The sequence below is a fragment of the Panthera tigris genome, chromosome B4, assembly GCF_018350195.1.
Source record: "Panthera tigris isolate Pti1 chromosome B4, P.tigris_Pti1_mat1.1, whole genome shotgun sequence".
Classification (NCBI taxonomy): Eukaryota; Metazoa; Chordata; class Mammalia; order Carnivora; family Felidae; genus Panthera; species Panthera tigris.
In genome coordinates this window covers 67,788,559-67,801,876 of record NC_056666.1, presented here as the reverse complement: position 1 = coordinate 67,801,876, position 13,318 = coordinate 67,788,559, and the positions used below count along the sequence as shown (strand labels likewise).

General features: G+C 34.7%; 1 protein-coding gene across 1 annotated transcript in view; it reads right to left on the bottom strand.

Moving 5' to 3' along the window:
- Positions 1-13,318, bottom strand: part of CNTN1 (contactin 1) — a 278,894-nt gene that overhangs the window by 154,455 nt on the left and 111,121 nt on the right. The window contains exons 4-5 of the mRNA XM_042990807.1: positions 6,109-6,241; positions 2,317-2,489 (exon numbers count right to left, since the gene is read on the bottom strand). Of these exons, the coding sequence (XP_042846741.1) occupies positions 2,317-2,489; positions 6,109-6,241 (306 nt within the window). The remainder of the gene's footprint in view (positions 1-2,316; positions 2,490-6,108; positions 6,242-13,318) is intronic.

The following is a 13,318-nucleotide window of genomic DNA, read 5'->3' as shown; positions in this document are numbered from 1 at the left end:
TTTGGATATGATACTTCTCAGTTGCTTTGGTGGAGCCTGTGCGAGTCAATTCTGCTTTTATATGCTGGCATTTGCATAGACTCTAAAAGACTTCTGTGAGGAACTCCAGCAACTGGATATTAGTATCGGCCTACGTAAGTGTGCTAACAACCCTGAAGATTACAAATATCCTCAACCTTTGCTTCAAGTTTAAGTAGAATCTTAGTAAGGTAATTTCAATCTCAGTAAGTAATTTCCATCTGGAAATACAATTGGCTCAGACAAAACCAGGATTCTACCAAATAAGTAAAGAGGAGTGACTTGGAGTCCCAAACTCATTTGAAAAGTCTATTTCTCTTCCCAAGGGGAGGACTCCAAGGGGGTGAAGGAACAGGATGAATGGCAGGATCCTAGTCACCAACTTTTTCTCCTTTTCAAATTCTGAGTTTTCCTTAGTCTCGTCTCATCTTCATTCTTTTCTGTTTACTTAGAATTCACATTTTGTTTAGTTTCATGATACTCTATTTTTTATATTATTTTTGAAAAATTTTTAACACTTATTCATTTTTGAGAGATGGGGAGAGACAGAGCATGAGTGGGGGAGGGACCGAGAGAGAGGGAGACACAGAACCTGAAGCAAGCTCCAGGCTCTGAGCTGTTAACACAGGGCTTGAACCACAGACCACGAGATCATGACATGAGCTGAAGTCAGATGGTTAACTGACTAAGCCACTCAGACACCCCTCATGATACTCTATTTTATTCTTTATTTGTTCTACTCATGCTCATTCTGTTTCAGCCCTGCCTCATCTCCTACTTCTCAGTACGTGAATTATAAAATCAAACTGTTACCTCTCTGAATATATTTGTATCTCAGAAAAGTCATCATTCTAATTATTACCTTTTTGCAGAGAGCCCTTCAGATATATATCTCTCATCCTGATGCCTCACTTGAATGCCAACCCCATCCTCAAATACTTAGCTGACATTTCAACAATGATAACTTAATGTCACTATTTAAATGCTTCCTCCCAACCTTGAAATTGGTTTTACTTGATCCCATTCCATTATTAAAGAAAGCAGAATGTTTCTGCCCTTTGACTTGACTTTCCTTTTAAAAAATTATTTAGGTTCCTTTTTCTTCAATGCAATGCAATTGTTCTATTGTTTCTTCAAGGACTGGGTTTATTATTTATATTCCAACTGTGGCCACATTAATTGAGTCTGATTGTTCACACCCTCTGGTAATCACTGCCACATGGGTCCTCTTAAAACATAGTTTTCAGGGTGCCTGGGTGGCTCAGTCGGTTAAGCGTCCGGCTTTGGCTCAGGTCATGATCTCACGGTTCATGAGTTCAAGCCCTGCATGGAGATCTGTGCTGACAGCTAGTACCTGGACCCTGAGAATCTGTCTCAGTCTCTCTCTCTGCCCCTCCCCTGCTTGTATTCTGTCTCTATCTCCAAAATAAATAAACATTATAACAATTTTTTTTGATTAAAAAACATGGTTTTCATCCTATAATTGATTTTGCAAAGGATTTAAGTGCTAACTTATAAAATCACATACTGGAGATCATCTAGCCCAACCCCTCTTGCAATGTGCAATTTTCTTCTAGAATAGCTTCTATCTTTAAGTTTAGCACAAGGTTCCTGAAGGTATTTTTTCACAACTGCCTCCATAAGGAGAATATTTTAAACTTAAAATAATTTAATTAATTTAATTTAATGTATTCTTAATAAGGTAAATTAAGTACTATGGATTAAGATTCTGTCAGGTGGAGTTGAACTTTAGAGAACAGAAACTGTTAGTTACAATTTCGAAGATGGTTTCTGCCCCCAAAAGCTTCCATTGAGAACACATGGCTTGACACTTCCACTGAAACTAGTTTTTAGAAAGTTATTCAAAATCCCACAGAACATGGCCTTTGTTTCACGATGCTTCACTCTTGAAATTTTCTCTCCACAATCTTTTTTTAAAATTTTTTTACATTTATTTTTGAGAGAGAAAGAGAGAGACAGTGTGAGCAGAGAGAGAGGGAGACACAGAATCTAAAGCAGGCTCCAGGCTCTGAGCTGTCAGCACAAAACCCAACATGGGGCTCAAACTCATGAGAGGTGAGATCTTGACCTGAGCCAAAGTAGGATGCTTAACCGACTGAGCCACCCAGGCGCCCCTCTCCACACAGTTTTAAATGTGATCATATAAGACCCACTTTATCTATGGATCCTTTCTTTCATTTTCTTTTCATCTTGATTTTTCTTATTGACTCTTATGATGACATCTAATTTTTACTTCACCTAAATACACTTGACCATGTTAAAGTTACAGTCACTTACATCCAAAGCTCAGGGTTGCTTCAGTGCTTCTGACCATCCCATAGTTATTTGATGCCAAACAGTAATATATTCCAGCATCTTTCTGTTTGTCAGGGTTGTTGATAACCAGGTTTCCTCCTACCATACTGTACCGATCACTTGTCAGGTCAATATCCCCATTATTCATTCTCCATCTATGAGAAAGAAAAACAAATGTCATATCAAAGGTCATGAGGCCTGCAAATAGCATACTGGGCCAATGTCATTCTAAAATAATATGGGTATGGCTCCATGTGAAATCAGATGATTAAGTAGATGACTTGGTATGGTATTTCTTCACACCCTGTAATTCTGGGTCGCTGGGCTCATAATTTATGATTTAGATCAGGCACATAAAGGTAAATGTTAAAGTGCATGAAACATTTTCTCTTTATTAATAAGACATCTGCAGAGACATATATTTCACTGAATTTTGCTACATTAATTGGTTTCTTAGCAGATATACATAGATTATAAATGATAATCATCTATGTACTAGTAAGATTCATGCATATCCAGATGTGTTGCATAAAATATTAATGCCTTACTCTAGTAAAAAAATAAAATATAAATTTCTGATTCTATATATCAAAATAATTTTTCAATAAAACTAATTGAAGTCAGGGTTCTACTGAATAAATGTCACATTCTGACCACTAGAGGTCGATCACACAATTTGAAAATTGCAAAAATCAATTGGATCTTTTGTTTCCAAGCCAATATACAATTGCAGGTGTATTTAGGGGATTGTGTTATAAATAAATTGACTAAAAACAGGAATCTAACTTCCTTGGTGAGATTATGAGAAGAATAAATGTAGAAAATAGTTTTCAATTAAGCTGACCATCTGTGTAATATACATACTCATTCTGTGTCAGGGTTCATGTCTTCAGCAATGTCACAGGCAAGAGCCATGGTCAATTAGTGGGCTGGGGCCTCATGGCTCATTGCCTTGCACACTTCTAATTAGGGTTAGAATCTTACCAAAAAAAGCCTAAACATTTTAGAATACTTTTTATTAAATCAAATTACTGGAACATTTTTAGTTTTAACTTTTATAATATAGGACGTAATTTAAAAGCAAACCCAGAAAACTGGGCTTTTGCATTTTGAAAGCCTCCCAAATTCCAACCCAATGAATAAATCTTCCTTCCCCCCAGTTTGATGGCAATGTTGGCCCTACTTGAACAATCCATTGTCAAGTTGTTTAGCACTTGCCAAGGCAATGGGTTTCCTTGTTGAGCAATTCCAATTTTATTTTGTTTTTCCACTATGATGACTCCAAATTTTTGCTTATTGCATTAATTCTTCTCCAGTACATTTGATTCTGCCTTTTAGGTTATATAATGATTAAGTTTTGCTACGTTTGGGTAGGTTCACTGGTTTACTTTACTTTCAGGAATACACACCATTCTTGTAACTCCTTTCAAACAGTTTTAAATGCAATTTAATTAGCATTCTTATTATTTTGGGGGTCAAAGCAAGATGATGAAAGCTTCAAGGCTGATGAGTAAAAGGTAAGGTTCCCTGCTGTGCCTTTCAGGGTGTTGCCATGAATAAGACATTACCATGGAATATGCCATAAATATAAAACTACTGTGTGAATGACACATTGCATGATGACCAAGGTTAGTATGGCTCGCTCTGAATTTTAAGTAAATTTTAAAAACTTCAAATGTTCTTTTCAGACACGCTGCATCATGAGCTGAATTCTTTCTTTCCTTCCCTTTCTTCCTCCCTCCCTTCCTCTCTTTCTTCCTTCCTTCTTTCCTCCCTCCCTTCCCTCCTCTCTTCCTCCCTTCCCCCCTTTCTTTCTTTCTTTCTTTCTTTCTTTCTTTCTTTCTTTCTTGTTGTCAAATGCAGACTGCCTTCATAACAGAATTAAACATCTACTTCTCCTTCCAGCTCTCTATATTAAGGTGCAAGGTCAGGAGGCCACACTCATCCTAGGCATTCAGTGCTGGTACAACCTATGGAAGGGAGTTGGTGATATATTTGTCAAGCAAAGCTTTCTCTCTTATTTTTACATTTTAAATTTTGATAAGAACGCTTAATATGAGATCTACTTATGTAAGGTATCTATAATAGTGAAACTAGCGAAGCAAAGTATAGAATGGTGGATGCCAGAGACTGGAGAGAAGAGAAAAAAGGGAGTTGTTAATCAATGTGTATTAAGTTGCAGTTGTGCAAAGTTTTGCTTCTTACTGTGTCTGTGGGGTTGGGAAGGGGTTGAACACAGTAAGAAACTCCCATTTCTAGAACACTATCTGAGAACAATCTCTTCTGTTATGGTGTCTCCATTTCAGCCCATAGACTGATCTGCTAAGTTTCCATGTATGAGTGTCAAGGACAAAGTGTCACAAAATAAGCATCACCGAAATAGCTTTTGAGATCACTGAAATAGCATTTGAGATGTTATCAACCTATCTATATAGACACATACTGAAAAAATTATATGTTTCTTTGAAAGCCATAACACCTATGTTTCAGTCCTGGATCTGTGATTACTAACTCTGAAGCAAGTCAGTTTACATATTCAAGATTCAACTTCCTTTCCTATAAAACTATGTGCTTGGGTTAGATCTCCTCTACAGTCCCTATTAGTTATACTATTCCATGCCCATAACTATGTATATAAACACCTATTATGTATGGCTTAAGGGTAGAAACAAGTCTAGCTCATCAAATATTTTCAGAACAAACATATTACTTATAATTTATAAAATGTCTATTTATTTTGTACTCCCATGCATGAAATTGAAACAATAAAAATAATTTCAAAGGGATGGTGATTTTGTATATAAACTCATATTTTATTTTAAGAATAATTTTGTAATTTAACCCAGAGACTTAAGAGAGTCTCTTGAACTCAAGAGAAAATAAATTCAATTAGAATGAAATTTGATAACGACTTTTTATAACAATAGACAGTTGTTTTTCTACTGAGAAAAAAATACTATGAAAATCAATCTTGTTGAGTGACAACCTTCAATTAAGTTAACTGACATTAATGCACTAAAGTCCCAATTTCCCCATCAATCACTTGCTTTGTCTTCATGGAACCATTTCACAGGTGAAATTCAAATCCATTGGTGTCAGGTTGATTTTTTAATCTAATTCATTGTATCAGGCTAGGAATTGTTAGTATACTTTTCTGAACCATCTGAAGCAGAAAAACCCATTGTTCTTTTTTATAATATAAATATGTACCTCAGAAAAAAGAGGGAGATATATTTATATGAACTGTCTAATAGGCAGGGATATTTAAGAAATTTGCTGTATTATCTGGAATATAGATTTGATACTACTGAAAAAAGTGGTGCTTTCAGGATTATAAATGCAAGCTCTCTAAATGTAGTTGATACAGGAATAACATCTATAATATGTAAGTATGCATTATCCAGGTCAATGAATATAAGAACATTTTATTCTCAAATGAGTATATTTAAATTGTGCATGATTTTCACATAGCCTTTTATGTGGTTAAATCCATGATCACCATTACAAAATTTTTAAATGGATAATATCAAAAAGCATTGGCATTATCTGTGCAGAAAATAGTAAGTGGATTATTTGCATATATTTAAGGAAACTTATTATCTGGGCATTAAACTACTCTATTTTGATAACTTGTATGCCAATATTTTTGTTAATATCCCTGTATTTTGTTAACAGGCTTATATTATAACTTTTTTCTATCATTACAGGGTCACAGATGTTGATCTATAATCTGGTCTGACACGCCACTATGAAAAGAGCAGTGAGGTACATTACTTGTAAACTGGGAAAGGGCTGGCTCGTGCCCTACAGTTTAGTGAAACTTTTCCTTCTGGTGATTCCTCTGGATAAATGGTATTGATTGGCTGCTCTTCGAAAATTGGTCCAAATCCTTTGTCTTCCTCAGAAACTACAAGAAAAATAAAATTATTTTACATTGTGTTGCTATAAGTGAAAGAAAATTTGGACATGTTTAAAAAGATTTTGGAAAAAATGCCAGAAACACAGAATCTCCATTCCCATTTGAACAAAGATATTTGCCTTCATAATTCTGAGGAAACATTTAGGTGCTTTATTCAAAATTCTTCTCTGCCCATCTCTCATTGCATCTCCCAAAGCACCCAGTGTTGTCACGCTTAACTACTTATAGTCCCTCAAATGAGTCATGCTTTCATGCCTCTGAGCTTTTGCCACATGTTTTTTCCCCTTTCTAGACTAATCATCTCATTTTTGTCCTCCTATCAATACTCAAAATGTCCTTTATGATGCAACAGTAGTTAGTTCCTCCAGGAAGCCACCCCCCTAGCCTCAGTTGGTCCTCATCTGTGCTCTCATAACTCCTCACATAGCTTATGGTACTTAACACACCTTCTGTGATTCTTGATACAATTGTCTGTTCCACGAGACTGCAAATGCTTGGAACAGGTGGCTGTGTCGATAATCTCTCAGCTAGCGGTCAAGCAGTCTGGAGCACAATAGGTGCTGAATGATTTTTTAATAAGAGAATGAATGAATTTGTAGATGCTCTGGGGAAATTAGGCTCTTCCCTGAGTCACTTTTTCTTTTTTGTTTTATTTTTTTTACACATGTGACCAATGCCTGTACTCAGGAACATCTAGAACAGTCAATAAACAAATTACATGGATATGGGATCTGACCAACTGGTTTAGAATTCATCACAAGCATACCCATGTTGGGAAGCAGCTGTTTCTCTGGAAGGGGAGAGTGATGCTTCACAGCAGGAAGACGAGAAGAGAATTACTCATATGACATCAATATGGCAGCACTTACAGAGAAGAGCTAAGAGCCATATGCCCCATATGAATTAATACTAGCATGTGTGGCTAGGAAGGAGGATATTCTTACATAAGATCATTAAAATGTCTCTGCTAGAGCAAAGCTATGGTTCACTCCTCCAATTTATTTTTTAAGAGAGTTTAAGGTGAACGCCACAGAGACATTTTTGTCTTCTCTAAAAACAACCTTGAAGATGAGAGCTTTGTTCCAGCTTCCCTGAATGAGTAGTTTTATTATATTATTTAAATCTTGCCTCAGTAGTGTTTACAGTGTCTTTGGAAAAATTAAACTCTCCAAGCCTCAATATCACCCTTCATAAAATGAGGATAATAAAATCTATCCCATTAAGACACTGCAAGAATTATTTTGAGACAATGCACATAAGACAGCAGTGTACCTGGCTCACAGTCAGTATTCAATAAATGATTTTGCCAACTTTCTCATACATTTGCCAATCCTTTCAAAATTTAATTTATACATCTTATGTACATCTTATGCATATATCATTATATGTATATGTATATATTTGTATACCAACTCATGAAATTTCTAAAAGCAAGAAGCCACACTTTATTCACTCTTCCTGTTCTAGTGTTATTAGCGTTGTATCAATACCTATTTGGTACCTGTAGCTGATTAATAAAATCCTCAAGTTAGTTTCTCTAAGTATGAAGCAACAATTTTTCTAAACTTGCCTGAAATATTTTAAAAAGGAGATGACTCATTTTTAGTTGGAATTACTGAAATTGCCATTCAAGAATTTATAGACCTCAGTTACATTCCATATCACCATTCTATTTCAGATAGCAAATTGCTGGATCAGAATCAGAGGAATGATAGAAACTAAGATTTAGTTCCAACAATGTACTTCTCCAAACTGTTGTTTTATGCAAGCTATTTGGTTTACATGATCAACATTTAAAAACGTTTTGGTTTACATGGTCAACATTTAAACAAGAAAGGAAAGAGTAGGGGCATATGTTCTCAAGGCCCTCAGGCCCAATATAACCATAAATAAGATCACAAATGCAAGGTATTCACAGAAGCCCTCTGCTAATGACTGTGAAAGTCCTGCTGTGAGCAGTGTCTAGTTCCATATTCTTCCTGAGGCTGTAAAAAGCCAGAAATGCATATAACGTTTTCTGCTTCACTTCTAATAATTTTCCTGATGATGCCCAGTATTTCCTGGCCTTTTGGGATATAACCACACACCAGAGGAAATGAGGAGTAAATTCCAAATCTGTGATAACTGGAGACTTTCATTTGGATGTAGGCTCTAGATTTTTCAATCTCTGAAAGAAATGACCTTGTGCATATCCATGATAAAAATCATATGCCATTTTTCTTCCCACTTGGACAATTTTATAAGCTCTTCCTTGAGTCTCTCCCAATTGCACAGCTTTTCTGATTGGAACAATTTAGTAACACCTGCTGATCTGGAGATGCTTTGTTTCTTCCCAATTCACATGAAAATGCTTAAAACGACAAGCAGAGAAGTGCAGTTTTATCAGTATTTTTAGATTCTCTTCTTGAAGACAAGATGACTACTATTTTAACTCTATCCTCAATCAATGACAATTTTAGTGTGAATTTTTCAAACAATTTTTAAAAATTTAAGTAGACTAGATATGTAGAGAGTAAAAGTAAATATTATTTATAGAAGTTTAAAGCTCATAAATATCTCCTAAGTACATTGTATTTATATAACGATCCTGATGTTTATGTCATTACTGTTACTACCAATGCATAAGATCATTAAATTTAAGGGGAAATGGATGTTTAATGCACTTATGCATATAATTTAAATAGAATATCATTGATCTGCACTGGCTTGTATCTTGAGTTTCCATTTGCTACATTAGTGGTAGCGTAAGAATTTCAGAAAGTCACTTGGGAGACCTTTGATGAACTATAGGACTATAGGTATTAGTTGTTCCCAGTTCAGTCAATGACTTGAATATGATCTTGGGTATGGTGATGGATTTTTAGACAGAACACAAAAGCATGGTTCATTAAAGAAAACAAAAGACAAGCTTGATTTTATTAAAATAAAAAAATTCTGTTCTGTGAAAGATACTCTTAAGAGAATCTCAGGTCTTCAAGGTTAGGGTTTTTCCTTTAGATTTTCTCCAACTTGTATTCCACAAACAGCAAACAGGAGAGACTTACAACTAACTAAATCTTTGTTGTATTTAATAAGAGGGATATATTAGTGATTGCACACTACTTCACAAAATTTGTCCTCATCTCAACAGGTACAGGTTTGTAATAGTTAAACCCCCTTTAACATTATTGGGTTTCAATGCAGAAATAGCCAGTCCTGGCCCATCTAACATCTGCTTCTCTAGTGCCCTCTGGCAGTGCCATGAAAGAGATTGTAATAATCACAAATTCTCAATTTATAATTTCATTAGCTTTCTTGAAACAACTACTTTTATCACTCTGAAATAGCGTTATGTTCATTCTAAACTGGCCTTAAATTATTTATGGTACTGTATGGTATAGGGGTGCCTGGGTGGCTCAGTCGGTTAAGCATCCGACTTTGGCTCAGGTCATGATCTCGCAGTTCATGAGTTCAAGCCCTGCGTCGGGTTCTGTGCTGACAGCTCAGAGCCCGGAACCTGTTTCAGATCCTGTGTCTCCCTCTCTCTCTGCCCCTCCCCAACTCGTGCTCTGTCTCTCTGTCTCTCAAAAATAAATAAACATTAAAATAAATTAAAAAAAAAAAGGACTGTATGCTACCTTCAAATTCAACAAAGACAGAAGTGTGTGTGTGTGTATATATATATATATATGTGTGTGTGTGTGTGTGTGTGTGTGTGTGTGTATATGAAGGTGGACTTGCATATTTTAATTAAATGTATAATCTTAAATATTTCATTTGATAGTGTATCTTTTGATTTTAAGGCATATATGCTTTCGAGATAAAAGTTGGTCAGCATTTAGAAAATTGAGGATGTTTCAGTAGTTTCTTCATCTTGATCATATGCATTAAAAATTATGGTTGTTTTTTTTTTTTTGTTTTTTTTTTTTTCAGAAAAGAGACCAGCAATGAAAATTTCCATGGAAAATAATCAAATGTCACATACTTATAATGACGAGATTGTATCTCTTGCCAAGCAATATCTCAAGGAGTATATGTAAAGATTAAACACTTTTTGGGTGGAGTTGAAATGTATATGCCAAACTGGATAATATTAGTAGTACCCCATGCTATTTTTCTTTCTCAAAGACAAGGACTCTTCATAAATTACATGTATATTTCTTCATATTCCTCATCCACCTGGCCTTTATAGGAACAGACAACAAAACATTCAGGGGACAAAAATATGAAGCTACTTTCCACCAAAATATTGGATTTATTTTTCACATTGAGAGAACACTGCATTCAAGCAAGATACTTTCCTCGTCTCATTCTCTAGGTCAAAAGCAGAAAAGGACACACTTCACATCACAGTAATGTTCCTGGTAAGTATTATTTTATAAATAGAGGGTCCCTGCTTTTGTAAAATGTACAGGCCTAAATAAAACAATGTATTCATTTAGATGGTTTAGCAATTACTGTACATATTTTATTTGGGGAACATATTTGGGTCCTTAAAAGATAAATTACTCAAGACAAGTTTGTGAATTGCATGGGCATGCGGGTGAATCTCTGAATGTGATCCTCACAACCCCCTTGAAGAGGGTCTGAGCTCATCATTCTGTTTACTCCACTAGGGCACTCAGATCAAGGAAAAAGAAATTTCTGGGAGGACATGAGGATCAGTAAAGGAATCATTAATGCAAGCATTACACTCTCAGAAACAGAAAATATGACCATCTTACTGTTTTTTTCTACAGCCATGGAAGTAATTACATGATAAATTACAGTGCTTTGGATGTATTATGAGGGTATAGGGCACCCAAGACAAGAAATAGGTATTACGTTACAGAAAAAGAAGATTAGTTTTTAAATATGTGCCCTTTTTCTTAGTGGGTAAATTCTTCTAAAAAGAAGCACAAAATTATGGATGATTTCTCAAGCTAATTGAAGACAACATTTCATATCACTCTTTCTTTTGATTTACTCTTAATGCAAAATCACCAGTTTTCTACCATGTAATCTTAGTCTCTTGCAGAAATAAGTTTAATTCTTTAAATTCTTTATTTATTTATTTATTTATTTATTTAAGGAGTGCAAGTGGGAGAGAGGGGCAGAGTGGGGGGGAGAGAGAGAGAGAATTTTAAGCAGGTTCCACATTTAGTGCTAAGCCCGAAGCAGAACTCAATCCTACAATCCTGGGATCATGACCTGATCCAAAATCAAGAGCTTTGATGCTTAACCAACTGAACCACCCTGGTGCCCTATAAGTTCATTTCTTAAATTTGATCACGAAGATTAATAAGAATAAAATCATATAAGAATATTTGTTGTCAAATTTACAAATGTGAATGACAGGTAAAAGTTACTGCTTTTTTCAGTACCATTCTTAATTCCAACACTAACATAATCAGTTGTATTCTCTAAACTGGGATTACCTCACCTCTCTTTATGTGGAGATGGTCCACTGTAATCTTGCTATTCTATTCTATTTCATGTTTGAAAATTGGAAGTATAATTATGATTTGTACTTGAGATAATTTTTTATTCATTTTATATCTATTTTGAAACAAATTCTGTTTCTCATTCTGTAATATGTCATCTCAATCTGTTAGTTATAAAAACATAATTTTACATAAGTATAAGAAGAATCTCAAGGAAAAAAACTATTAGAAAAAAGCAATGGCAAAAAATTTTGAACAGAGTCTAACACGGAGGTTTTTACAATATTTACAATGTTATAATTATTATAGGATGGAGAGTGTTACAAGTCTCTTGAAATACAATAAATTCTCTAAATGAGACAGCATTTAAATAGTCTCAAAGACTGCTTCTTCCTACTGTCTTCATTGTCAACCATTCCCCACTGATAAGGAAACAAGGCTGTTCAGAGCTTGGAGTTTGAATACTTGGGTGTCCCAATCCTTTAGAGTCATGGGGAATCTATAATGTTGTAGTAATTCACTATAATTAAAATGTAAAGGAATTGGCTTGAAGAACTTGTAGCAACCAAATTATCAGAACAGAGACTAGGGTCAGGTTAGCGAAAGGTTGATCATATTTCCCTTTGCATGGCTTTATCTTCCAGAGAAGAGCCTATCAAGTCCTTGATAGCAGCCCCTTCCTTGACCACTGCTAAAGCCTCTACACACTGTGTTTTCCTTAACTGTCTGGGCATCTTCCCACACCTACTTCATATCTGACTATATCCCACTATATAGCACTCTCCAGTTAGTGGACCTATTTGTATGACTTAGACTCCTCAGGCTATCTCTAGTCTATTTTAATTTATAACAGTGACTATATCACAAAATAATGATAAGGCAGTGAATGCTATAAAATCCCAGCCATAATTAGAGATAAACTAATGCTATATGAAATGAAAATAATGCTAAGTACTTGATGGTAGTCTTATGGAAAACATGTCATGAAAATTTGGGTGTAAGTGCCATGAAGACAATGGAAATTCCATACCTGTTCTCTCTTCAGAATTTTAATTTTCCTTGATATTAGCTTTGAATATTATAGTCATATGGTAATCCCATTGCACAAATTATAGATTGTTTTATACTCTAATTCCTACAGAATAAGTATTATACTGCTGTTTTATCTCTCCTCATATTCTTTTTTGTCACTAAATTACAAAGGAATTAAAGAGATACTTATTTTCATTTTTGGTTAGTATAGGTGAATGTTGGTCCTGAAATAGCTGTGTATTATTATTTTTTTCTTATTGTTAAAGTAAAGTAACAGCAGACCGTAATTGAGAAAGCATCTAAAATAAGTATTTACCCTCAAATATTCAGTTATTAATTAAATATCTGAATATTACAGGTTCACTATATGGAATTCAGTTGTATTCATTCTCTTAACTCAATAGGATACATGTTGGTTTCATACAATCTAAAAAATAAAAGAGGAAGAAATTTTTAAGAGACATGGAGAAGAGTGGAGTTGGGCTTTAGGATTTTTAAATAAATTTTGGTGTATTTTATTTTTCAAACTAAAAATATCTATGTATTATTTTAATGCATATATTTATTTTATTTAAAAGCTAGTCACCTAGGCTATTAAGACTACTATGAAGTAATAGTTAAAAACTATTGT